At 42.5% G+C, this 13,188-nt stretch overlaps 1 protein-coding gene across 1 annotated transcript in view; it reads right to left on the reverse strand.

The window, feature by feature from the left end:
• Positions 1 to 12,952, reverse strand: part of PEX7 (peroxisomal biogenesis factor 7) — a 93,912-nt gene extending 80,960 nt beyond the window's left edge. Inside the window, exons 1-3 of the mRNA XM_010379482.2 lie at positions 12,384 to 12,952; positions 9,555 to 9,612; positions 8,325 to 8,475 (exon numbers count right to left, since the gene is read on the reverse strand). Of these exons, the coding sequence (XP_010377784.1) occupies positions 8,325 to 8,475; positions 9,555 to 9,612; positions 12,384 to 12,513 (339 nt within the window). The 5' untranslated portion in view covers positions 12,514 to 12,952. The remainder of the gene's footprint in view (positions 1 to 8,324; positions 8,476 to 9,554; positions 9,613 to 12,383) is intronic.
• Between the last annotated feature and the right edge of the window lie 236 nt (positions 12,953 to 13,188).

Here is a 13,188-nt window from a genome sequence, read left to right on the forward strand (position 1 = left end):
CCAGGTATTCAAGGCCCATCAGGATATGATCCTTACCTCCGTTACACCATCTCCTAGCACACACACTCTATGCTCCAGGCACATCAAAGGACATGTGGTTGTGTGGATATGCCATGCTCTTTTACAAATCTTAACTTTTGTAGAGGCTCTTCTCCATCAGAAATGTCCTTTTCAGTTAGGTGTGGTGGCTCATGCCTATAATCTCAGGACTTTGGGAGGCCAAGGCAAGTGAATTGCTTGAGCCCAGGAGTTCGAGACCAACCTGGGCAACATGGAGAAACCCCATCTCTACAAAAAATTCAAAAATTAGCCAGGCGTGGTGGCACGCACCTATAGCCCCAGCTACTCAGGAGGCTGAGGTAGGAGGATTGCTCGAGCTCAGGAGGCCAGAGGATTGCTTGCCTCAGGAGTCAGAGGTTGCAGTGAGCTGAGATTGTGCCACTGCACTCTGCCTGGGCAACAGAGTGAGACTCCATCTTAAGATAAAAACAAAACAAAAAAAGAAATATCCCTTCCCCTTAGGGTTGCCTAGCAAACTACTAAAAACTATTAACTTCCCAAGACTCAGGTCAAATAGCACCTCATCTGTTGAAGTCCCTGGCTATGTCCCTTCTCTATGTACATAGTCCCTCTCTATGTACCTTCTAGATACCTCTTTTCAACATCTATCATCTTGTACTGAATGGTTTTTTTGTTTTATTTTTTAATTTACATGGGACCCTAAATTGTTTGTTTACATGTCCCAGAATTACAACCAGAGAACAGCACATGAGTCTTATTTATACCTGCAACTTCAATGACTGGCACATGTCTGGCACATAATATGTGCTACAAGTAGAGACAGGTCTGCCTTTTTAAATACAAGTCTAAACTTTAAAATATAAAACAAAGTCAAAAGAAGGTAAATGCTTTTAAAACATGAGAATTGAAAGGTGATGACATATCACATCCTAATGGCAGTAAAATCCAAAAAGGGAGAATTGATTCAACTGACATCTAACTAGAAACTATTTTTCTGTACAATCACAATCTTTACAGGGAAAAGCTTTAAATGGCTATTATAAATTGTAATAAAATCTTACTGCAGTAACCTATTCCAAAATCAATGGCTGGGCATGACTAAATATGCAAAAGGAAATATATCAAGTCTAACTATTTCCTCAATTTTTAAAAAAGAAACAGGATGCAAAGAAAGAAAAAAATGCCTTCAGTTGATAAATCTGTTGTGTAGTTTTAAACATAAATGCATTTCTGAAGAAAACACACTGGTTTTAAATGCAGGACTGGTTGTCACTCTGCATTAATATTTCTTATTGGCACCTGATATGGTTTGGCTTTGTGTCCCCACCCAAATCTCATCTTGAATTGTAATTCCCATGTGTTGAGGGAGGGACCTGGTGGGAGGTTACTGGATCATGGGTGCAGTTTCCCCGTAGTGATCGTGAGTTTTCATGAGATCTGATGTTTTTAAAAGTGGCAGTTTCCCCTGCTCTCTCTCTCCTGTCAGCTTCTGAAGAAGGTGTCTGCTTCCTCTTCACTTTCCACCATGATTGTAAGTTTCCTAAGGCCTCCCCAGCCATGCAGAACCATGAGTCAATTAAGCCTCTTTCCTTTATAAACTACCCAGTCTCAGGTATTTCTTTATAGCAGTGTGAAAAAGGACTAACACAGAGAATTGGTACCAGGATAGTGAGGTACTGCTATAAAGATAATCTGAAAATGTAAAGGCAACTTTGGAACTGGATAACGGGCAGAGGTTGGAACAGTTTGAGGACTCAGAAGACAGGAAGATGTGGGAAAGTTTGGAACTTCTCAAAGACTTCTTGAATGGTTCTGAACAAAATGCTAATGGTGATATGAAAAATGAAGTTCAGGCTGAGGTGGTTTCAAATAGAGGTCAGGAACTTAATGGGAACTGGAGTAAAGGTCATTCATGCTATGCTTTAGCAAAGAGACTGGTGGCATTTTGCCCCTGCCCCAGAGATCCATGGAAGTTTGAACTTGAGAAAGATGATTTACGGTGTCTGGCAAAAGAGATTTCTAAGCACCAAAGCATTCAAGAAGTGACCCGGTTGTTTCTAAAAGTGTACAGTCACGTGGATTCATGAAGAGATTATTTGAATTTGGAATTTATATTTAAAAGGGAAGCAGAGTAAGAAAGTTTAGAAAATTTGCAGCCTAACCATGAGGTAGAAAAGAAAAACCTATTTCCTGGGGGGAAATTCAAACCTGCTGCAGAAATTTGCATAAGTAACAAGGAACCCAATGTTAATAGCCAAAACAATGGGGAAAATGTCTCCAGGGCATGTCAGAGATCTTTGCAGCAACCCCTCCCATCACAGGCCTAGTAGCATAGGAGGGAAAAATTGTTTTGTGGGCCTCAGTGGCCCTGCTGCTCTGTGCAGCCTCAAGACATGCTGTCCTGCGTCCAGCTGCTTTAGCTCCAGCCATGGCTAAAAAGAGCCAAGGTATAGCTCGAGTCATTGTTTCTGAGAGTGCAAGCCCTAAACCTTGGCAGCTTCCATGTTGTGTTGGGTCTGTGGGCGCACAGAAGACAAGAGTTTAGAAGACAAGAGTTTTAACCTCCACCTAGATTTCAGATGATGTATGGAAACACCTGAATGTCCAAGCAGAAGTCTGCTGCAGGGGTGGAGCCCTCATGGAGAACCTCTGCTAGGGCAGTACAGAAGGAAAATGTGGGGTTGAAGCCGCCACACAGAGTCCCCACTGGGGCACTGCCTACTGGAGCTGTGAGGAGACAGCCACTGTCCCCCAGGCCCCAGAAAGGTAGATTCACTGACAGCTTGTATTGTACACCTGGAAAAGCCACAGGCACTTAATGCCAGCCAGTGAAAACAGCCATGGGGACTGCACCCTTCAGAGCCACAAGGGTGGAGCTGCCCAAGGCCATGGGAGCCCACCCCTTGGATGTGAGATATGGAGTCAAAGGAGATCATTTCAGAGCTTTAAGATTTAATAACTGCCCTGCTGGGTTTCAGACTTGCATGGGGCCTGTGGCCCCTTTGTTTTGGCCAACTTCTCCCATTGGAAACATTTAGCCAATGCCTATAGCCCCATTGTATCTTAGAAGTAACTAACTTGTTTTTGATTTTATAGGCTCATAGACAAAAGGGACTTGCCTTGTCTCAGATGAGACTTTGGACTTGGACTTTTGGGTTAATGCTGGAATAAGTTAAGACTTTGGGGGACTATTGGAAAGTCATGATTGGTTTTGAAATGTGAAAAGGACATGAGATTTGGGAGGGGCCAGGAGTGGAATGACACAGTTTGGCTCTGTATCCCCACCCAAATCTCATCTTGAATTGTAATCCCCATGTGTCAAGGGAAGAACCTGGTAGGAAGTGATCAGATCACGGGGGCAGTTTCCCCCATGCTGTTCTTGTGATAGTGAGGAGTTCTCAAAAGATCTGATGGTTTTAAAAGTGGCAGTTTCCCCTGCTTTCTCTCTCTCTCTTTCTCTCTCTCCTGCTGCCTCGTGAAGAAGGTCATCTGCTTCCCCTTCACCTTCTGCCATAATGTTAAGTTTCCTGAGGCCTCCCCAGTCATGCGGAACTGTGAGTCAATTAAACCTCTTTCCTTTATAAATCACCCACTCTCAGGTATTTCTTTATAACAATGTGAAAACAGACTAATACAGTACCTATCATCATTGACTTCTCAACTTCTATCATTATCAAAAAGCAAATAAAAATTGATTCATTTGTTAAAGTAAACAAGATTTTAACTCTTAAAATGTATAAGCAAATACATTTCCTCCATAACAGAATACTAATAGTTGCATACTTAGGTCAAAAATAAGTTTTTATAAGCAATGCTCAAAAACTTCAATGGATCAAATATGTTATAAAAATTCAGCAAATTGATAAACCTTGCTATTTGACAATGAAAACAAATTTTCACTTTTTTAAACTGTGATAAGCAAACTCAGTTTGAAAATTAGAAATTAATATATTACATTGATTTATGTCATCTTTAAAGTCACTTTAACTCACTCTCAGTAGCACAATGTTTTAAGTCAGAAAGCAGTGAAATAAAATTGTTGATTCACTCTTATTTTTCTATTCTCACTGAATTTTCTAAAATTTTTGTTATATATTCAGCAGCATTAGAATGAGCAAAGCTAAAGGCATTTTATGGGACTCAAAAGACACAATGACCTCTGCAGACACCAGTTAAACAATACACAGAACAATTTGATTCCTACTTCAATGCTAAGTTTAGCAACCATTCACACAGATAATGTCCACGTTTTCCTTTCTTTTCATTTCACCAAGACCTTCATTCCTCAAAGCCTAAAATATATCTAAATCTTGGATTTCTCCTTTTTGCTTCATCTGACAACTTGAACACTGACTGTTGGACACACAGCCATCAAGTGGTAAAATGGGTAACTGGAAAAGTTCTAACTTGTTTTATATTTTTCTCTATTATAATAAGAGCAAATAATAATACTAGCTCATATTTATTCAACGCTGGTTCTAGTTCAAGCACTCACAGCAGACTGTGAGTAGTCTGTGATACAGACTACTAATAAACTTAGTTTGCAAATAAAAACACTCAAGTTTAGGAAAAACATGTGACATATGCAAGGTCTCACAACAGGTAACTTACAAAGCTGGGATTCGAATCCCAGATTGACTAAAACCATGCTATACATGTTTATTATATAATCTCTTCCATAGAAGAAAATGACCCATTAGTTGCTGCTCTATTTCACAACATAGCTTCCCTGAACATACTGGTGGAAAAACAAACAAACAGAAATTGGCTATGTTCATTCATTTATCAACTTTTTTTTAATAACTTTTTTTTAAGACAGAGTCTCACTCTGTTGTCCAGGCTGGAGTACAGTGGCACAATCTCAGCTCACTGCAACCTCCACCTCCCAGGCTCAACTGATTCTCGTGCCTCAGTCACCAAATAGCTGGGACTACAGGTGTGCACTACCACACCCAGCTAATTTTTGTATTCTTAGTAGAGGCGGGGTTTTCGCCATGTTGGCCAGGCTGGTCTCAAACTCCTGGCCTTAAGCGATCTGCCAACCTCGACCTTCCAAAGTATTAGGATTACAGGCATGACTCACTGCACTCAGCCTCATTTATTAATTTATTCAACAAATATTTACAAGCTCCTTAAAACTCTCATTTGAGCTTAAATCCTTTTAAGTATTTTTGAGTATTCTGCATATGCAATAGACTGAATATGTCCCCACAAAACTCACAAGTTGAAATCTTAACCCCTTACAATGTAATGGTATTAGGAGGTACGGCCTCTGGGGGGTAATTAGGTCATGAATGTAGAGCCCTCATGAATGGGATTAGTGCCCTTATCAAAGGGATTTCCAAAACCTCTCTCATCCTCTTTCCATCACCTGCAGATACAATGAAAAGATAGTAGTAGTCTTTGACCTGAAAAAGGACCCTCATCAGAACCCAACCATGTGGGCACCCTGACCTTGGACTTTCAACCTCCAGAACAGTAAGAAATAAATTTCTGTTCTTTATAAGGCACCCAGTCTATAATACTTTATTACAGCAGCCTGAGTAGACTGAGGCAGAAATTGGTGCCAATAATTAGGGGTGCTGCTGTAACAAATACCTAAAAAGGTTATCTTCATTTATTTTTCACATAACCAAGCAAAATATGTGAAACAGTAAACTCTGACTGTTGAAGCCACCTAATTGTTTTCTATTACACTAACATTCAAGGCATCCTGATACAAACGCTTACCAAAAATTGCATTTGAAAAGAAAACGAAGGCTAACTAGAATAGTAGCATGCAAAACAAATTTAAAAAGTTAAAAAACAGAAGTGTATCTTTGGTTCAATAAATCATTTGCAAAATTATAGAATGATGTAAAACTGGTTCAACAGCAGTTCAGATAACAAAAGAGGTAAATGTGTTACTAGTAGACTCAAAGTAACCTAACACTAAGACATGGCTGAGAACAATGTATAGCCACTTTAGATAATATTATTAGAACTAGGGGCTCAAGACTATGGTGGTAAAATCTTATAAAGCTTAGCCCTTCATCACATTTCTGGAATAAATTAGGTATATATTGAAAGGGACACTGAAAAACAGTGCCCCTTTCTAAGGCACTGTTTCAAAGGATTATCAAAGGAGGCTACCAGGAGGATGAAAGATGTAGAGATCATGTCATCTGAGGACAGGGCAATGAAATGACAAGTGCACAGTCTGGAAGAGAGCACAATGGCTATTTTCAAGAGGTTTCCTGGACAAAGGGGCTGGACTCAGTCTTACCACGTCAGAGAAAGGCACTAAGAGCAGCAGTTGGTTGCTATAGAAGGTAGATTTGGGCTTACAAGAAGCAGTTTCTTAATCATCAGAACAACCTAAAAATCAAATAAGTTATCTCAAGAGAAAGTGAAATTTACTTTCACTGAGATGAAGACTGAGTGACCATCCATCCAGGACATCCTAGAACAGTATTTTCCAGAAAGTAGCTGCACAAGAGATTATTTTAACTGGTACATACATTTACTTTATTCATTACTTATTTATTTTAATATACATTAAAAACAAATAAATGCACATACTAAAGTAGCCACCAACCCCATTGTTTCATGAATATTACTGTTTTAGGATAAACGAAGCAACAACTTTAGTTGATTGAAAGAAAAACATTAAGTCAATATACTGAATTTAACTTAAGTAGCAATATTATTTTATGATGTTAGTTATCACCCTTGAATTTATATAGGTAATAAAAGGCACCAAAGATTTAAGAAAAAGAAAAAAAACTTCTAAAAAGAAAAATATTTTTTAAAAAAGAAAGAAGGAAAAGAAAAACATTAAATTAATTATAATACAAATGATAAAAGAAAAAAATGTCAAAAATCACAAAAACTAGCCTGGGCAACATAGCAAAACTCCATCTCTACAAAAAAAAAAAAAAAAATACACACACACACACACACACACACACACACACACACAAATTGACTGGGCACGGTGGCTCACACCTATAATCCCAGCACTTTGGGAGGCCAAGGCAGGTGGATCACGTGAGCCCAGGAGTTCAAGACCAGCCTAGCCAACATGGTGAAACCCGTCTCTACTAAAAATACAAAAATTAGCAGAGAATGGTGGCGCACACCTGTAATCCCAGCTACCCGGGTGGCTAAGACATGAGAATGGCTTGAGTCCAGAAGGTGGAGGTTGCAGTAAGCCAAGATTGCACTAGCCTGGGCAACAGAGTGAGGCCCTGACACACACACACACACACGCACACACACAAATTCACATAGGTTCCACAAAAGTATCTGAATTTTGGACATACTGCTCTGTAGAGATTCGTGCACTGATCATCCTGAAACTAAAACTTCTCCTTTACGAAAATTGTCTTAGTACTCAGTAATTCCCTGAAAACATGATAATTTACAACTACATTTATTCAAATAGCTACCACAATTAAAATAGAAACTAAAATTTTTCATTATTTCAGTAACAATCTTAGAAATCTTGACTGTCAATAGCTATAGCTATAAAACATCTGGACCCGTCACATAACTCATCTTTACCACAAAAGACTGATATTCCTGCATCTAATAAGCATTTATTGAGGGTCTTCTCGGGCCAGGCACTGTGGTAGACAAAAATTTGAAAGTAGATTAGCAAGTTTTCATTTGAAGGATGTACTGCTACCTTAAGGAAAATCTTAAAACATTTAAGGTAAAAACACAAAAAGAGGATGTCTTCATTATTATGTTTACTGAAAATATACATGCATGTTAGTATAACTGAAGCCCAAACTATTTTCTATGCTATACACACACACACACAAAATCTAGACACATGAACCAGATTTAGATATAAAATCCCTTCAGTAAGTTCTGCCTCATACTCAGTATTTTATGCTCTTGCTCCAATATACTCTGAAACACCTCGAGAATCTCACTGAAGCCCCAAAGGCAATCTTATGACATCTATGTTTGAAAAGTCCACCTACCTCTACCTTAAGGCACTGTGTGGCAAGCACATTCTTAGAGCACAAAGAAAGTGATGGGCCTCTCAGGAGGAAATGGTGCCAGAGTACACTGCTGGAGGCGTTTCTTCTGCCTAATGAGAAGACTGACCTTTTCTTTTCTTCCCCAGCTCCTTAGGCCAAAGGTACTTTATGTTTGAATAATCAAATAATAAGTGACATCTAATATGTATAAGAAATGCTAAAGTTTAAACTTGTCCCCTGAAGATATTTCTCCATGTGTACATCCCCAAATGGATTTCAACCAAAGTCGAAGAAAGAAAAATAATCAGCTCAGAAAGATTCCCCTCCTACCTCCTGAGTGTGTTCTTTATAGACTTGCAGTGGCCCCGCAGGTTTGGCTGTGTCCCAGAGCTGCAGCGAGCCATCGCCACTACAGGTGATGAGGACATGTTCATTGTTCTCACTCCAGGTCACATCAAACAAACCATCATTCCAGTCAAAGCTACACTAGGAAGAAACAAAAAAACACAACACTTACGTAGGCAGCTACACAACAACAAAAAACAATTATAATTATGGTTTTTTTCTTACAATTTATCACATATTTTAACACGTATATCTCATGTAATCTTCACAACTATGGGAGTTAAGAGAGCAGGTCCTTGACAAATATGGCAACAGATTCAGAAAGGTTAAAAAAACAGTCCAGTGGAACGTAACAGTCCAAAAATGTAATGCTACACAGTATACTACTCCACATTTTTTTATGTTTAAGTTTTATAATTTACGAGTGGACACTAAGGGACAGGCTTCAGATTTGTTCTGTTTTTTATTTAAGAGAAAGAGTCTTGTTCTGTCACCCAGGTTGGAATGTGGTGGCCCAATCACAGCTCACTGCAGCCTTGAACTGGACTCAAGCAATCCTCCCACCTCAGCCTCCCAAGTAGCTGGGACGACAGGTGTGCACCACCACGGCACAGCTAATCTTTAAAAAAAAATTTTTAGGCCAGGCCCAGTGGCTCACACATGTAATACCAGCTCTTTGGGAGACCAAGGCGGGCAGATCACCAGAGGTCAGGAGTTCGAGACCAGCCTGGCCAAAATGGTGAAACCCTGTCTCTACTAAAAAATACAAAAATTAGCCGGGCATGGTGGCAGGCACTATAATCCCAGCTACTCGGGAGGCTGAGGCAGGAGAATCACTTGAACCCAGGAGACCAAAAGATTGCAATGAGCCAAGATTGCGCCACTGTACTCCAGCCTGGGTGACAGAGCCAGACTCTGTGCATAAAAAAAAAATTTCTTTTAGAGATGGGGTGCCCCTAACATAGTGGGGGACCCTATGCCCACGAGGCTGGTCTTGAACTCCTGGCCTCAGGTGATCCTTCTGCCTCAGACTTAGGAATAGCTGGGACTATGGGTGTGCACCACCACAACCAGCTAAAAATAAGCTTCATCCTATGTAAACGCCAAGGTTTCTTTTATATTGTATATTAAAACATTAACCAAAGAGTCAAAACCTAATTCTATTAAGGCTTTACTAGCAACAATAAATACCTTTAATAATTTCAGCCCCCTTACCTTCTAAAAAGCCTTAGCCCAGATTCATCTGGATCCAGTATTAGTAGGGTTCCACAGCCTAAAGAGAAAAAAAATCAAGGTCATCCCTTTGAACCTGCCAGGGTAACATCAAAAGTCAAGGAGTTATCAAGTAATTGGTACCTGATTTTAATACCACAAATTTCTCCCCAGAGTTTTTCAGACCTTAAATACCAAATGGTCAGGTGATCAATTTCTCCCTAAAGTTTTTGGGACATGAATACCAAATGTGTTCTCTATTTCTGTTTTTCCATATTGTACTTCAGTCACTAAATATTAAACTTCCCATTGCACCTAAGATTGGAATCCAGACATGGACCTAACAGAGGGGTGAAATACTTAAGGGCCTACTCTGTAGCCAGATAAGGCACCAGAGACACAAACCTTCCAAGTTGGTGTTATCATCCCTACTGACAGATGAGAAACCTCTGGCTTACAGACCCCAGGGACTGCACTCCTCACCAGTAAATCTAAAATACATCTAACACAGATTTTAAAGCAAAATATGAATGCGGAGATACCTGGTGGGATTTACCACATAACTGGTGGTAATACACTGCTGAAAACAGTATTAATATGTTACCCATCAAAGATTATTTTACCAAAGGGCCATTGTATTTTAAAAGTTATATGTACTTTTAGAGAGACCAAGGGGGAAAATCTCTTCTATTTAAACATGACTGAATGTTTTTTTAAATACCAATTCCTTTTAAAGAGTTTTTGCATAAGATTTTTTTTTTTTTTTTTTTTTTTTTTTTTTGAGATGGAGTCTCGCTCTGTCACCCAAGCTGGAGTGCACTGGCCAGATCTCAGCTCACTGCAAGCTCCGCCTCCTGGGTTCACGCCATTCTCCTGCCTCATCCTCCCGAGTAGCTGAGACTACAGGCGCCCGCCACCTCGCCCGGCTAGTTTTTTGTATTTTTTAGTAGAGACGGGGTTTCACCGTGTTAGCCAGGATGGTCTCGATCTCCTGACCTTGTGATCCGCCCGCCTCAGCCTCCCAAAGTGCTGGGATTACAGGCTTGAGCCACCGCGCCCGGCCTCTGCATAAGATTTTAAGTAGCATTTACAGGCCAGTCACAGTGGCTCACACCTGTAGTCCTAGCACTTTGGGAGTCCAAGGCAGGAGGATCGCTTGCACCCAGTTTAGGACAAGCCTGGGCAACATAGTAATACCCTGTCTCTACAAAAATAAAAAATCAAAACTTAGCCAGGTGTGGTGGTACGTGCCTGTGGTCCCAGCTACTGGGGAGGTTGAGACAGGAGGATCATTTGAGCCCAGGAGGTTGAGGCTACAGTGAGCCGTGACTGCACCACTCTACTCAACCTAGGCAACAGAGTGAGACCCTGTCTCTAAAAACAAAAAGAAAAAAAGAAAAAAAGGAAACTACTACCATTATAGACTCATGAGTCTTCAATCCAACTGGTGGACCATGTAAATCTGAATGTGCCAAGCACTAAGAGCTAATAACGAAAATAAATGAAGTATTTCTCTGAGTTTTAGAAGTAACATTTTTTTCTGCTGTAGGACAAAACAAAAAATACAACAGACCACTGACATTATGAAATGAGTTGTTGCATCTCGCTTCAGTGCGTATAATAGCTACGACATGAATTAAGGCAAAAGCGAGAATGAACCCACGCCGTTTCATCTAGTCCACGCAGAGGGATGATTAACTTTTTTTTCTTTTTTCTTTTTTTTTTTTCTTGAGAGACAGTTTTGCTCTTGTTGCCCAGGCTGCAGTGCAATGGCGCGATCTCGGCTCACCGCAACCTTCACCTCCTGGGTTCAAACTATTCTCTTGCCTCAGCCTTCCGAGTAGCTGGGATTACAGGCATGAGCCACCACGCCCAGCTAATATTGTATTTTAGTAGAGACGGGATTTCTCCATGTTGGTTAAGCTGGTCTAGAACTCCCGAACTCAGGAGATCCACCTGCCTCGGCCTCCCAAAGTGCTGGGATTACAGACGTGAGCCACCTCACCGCGCCCGGCCTTTTTTAAGACGGTGTCTCAGTCTGTCACCCAGGCTGGAGTGGAGTGATGGGATCTCAGCTCACCGAGCTGGGGCCGAGCGATGTGATCTCAGCTCACTGTAGCCTCAACATCCCGGGCTCAAGCGGTCCTCCCGCCTCAGCCTCCTGAGCAGCTGTAACTACAGGCTGAGTCAATGCGCCCTGACGGAGACAATTAACTGTATTTCTGTTACAGCTACTTGCTAAAGTATGCATTCCTCGTGAGACAACTACAGGTGAGAACTGAACTTAATATATTTCATGGTGTCACCCGTTGGACTCCAGGCGTCCATTCAGGAGCATCCTTCTTAGGAAGGCCAGCCCGCAGGTCGCGGCTCAGTGCTCGAATGCAGACTGGGAAATGTGGGCAAACTCGCGAGCCCTGGGGCGGTTCTGGCTCAGACCGTCTTTTCCGTACTGCTGTGTGGAGCGGACCGCTCCGAGGTACCCCGCAGGCTACCCCGGCTCTCCGCACGGGGACGTGTGCCTGGGCGTGTGACAGGTGACGGAGGCAGCCGGTCTCAAGGAACAAGGACACGGGCTACCAGGCTACACCTATATGCACTTACAACTGAAAAGGATCGACTCCCGCTTCAGACCAACTACTCGCGCTCCGCAAAGTGAGCGGCGCCGACCAGCGCCTCTTCTGCCCCCTGGCGCGGACCCGCGGAACCGTCTACGCTCAGAGGGGCTTTCCCTCGAGCGCGAGGAGCTGGAGCCCGGCTGGCCCCCGCCTCCGCCTCCGCCCCCGACCCTCGGCTGCGCGCCCCCGCCCCGGCTGCGCGGCCCCGCCTCACCCGCGATGCCGTAGTGCTGCGCTGTGGCGCAGGCCAGGCGGCCCGGCAGGTACGGGGAGAACTCGGCGGCGTAGCCGTGGCGTCCCGGCACCCGCAGCGTCCGCGCCGCTCCGCCGCACACCGCACTCATCCCGCCCGCCGCCCCCGGCCCTCGCAGCCCTTGCCGCGGAAGTCGTTCCGAGTCGTAGGCGCACTGGCGCGGTTAGAGAGACCGGGAAGACCAGGCGGAAGTGCGGGCCCCGTGCCCTGTATTCGATATTCTGATTGGTCCGCACAGGAAATGGACTCCGACGGAGACCATTTTTGTTTTGGGTGAAACCAAACTGAATTGCGCCTGCTGCAAAGATACAGATCTATCAGGGGAGTAATCCAGGGTTAGGTATTATTAATAATTACGACAACTTTTATCGTTGCATCTCAGCCTCCTCTGCGGTGCTATCTGGTTTTTATTAATTTCATTGAGCGTTTTGAAGACTGGCATCATGAACTTTTCCTGATGATTACAAAGTGAGACAAGTTACAGCCGACTCTGAAACCACGCAGCGCGTCCAAAATTGCGTGCTGCGTTGCCGAAGGAAACTGGAAGCGATGATAACTTAAGTCCGTGGAGTCAGTGCGGTCTTTAGGAATAACAGCGTGAGCTGGTGGGCTACTTTCACACTATAACTGGAAAAGATGAGACACCGACTCCAAACCAACTCCCCGTACTTGGCAAGTGAGAAAGAGGAGCTGGCCAGTTCTAATGAAGCTAAGAAAAAAAGCAGCACATCGTCATAAACAACTTTTTAAAAAAAGTATTACTATA

The sequence above is a fragment of the Rhinopithecus roxellana genome, chromosome 4 (genome assembly GCF_007565055.1).
Source record: "Rhinopithecus roxellana isolate Shanxi Qingling chromosome 4, ASM756505v1, whole genome shotgun sequence".
Classification (NCBI taxonomy): Eukaryota; Metazoa; Chordata; class Mammalia; order Primates; family Cercopithecidae; genus Rhinopithecus; species Rhinopithecus roxellana.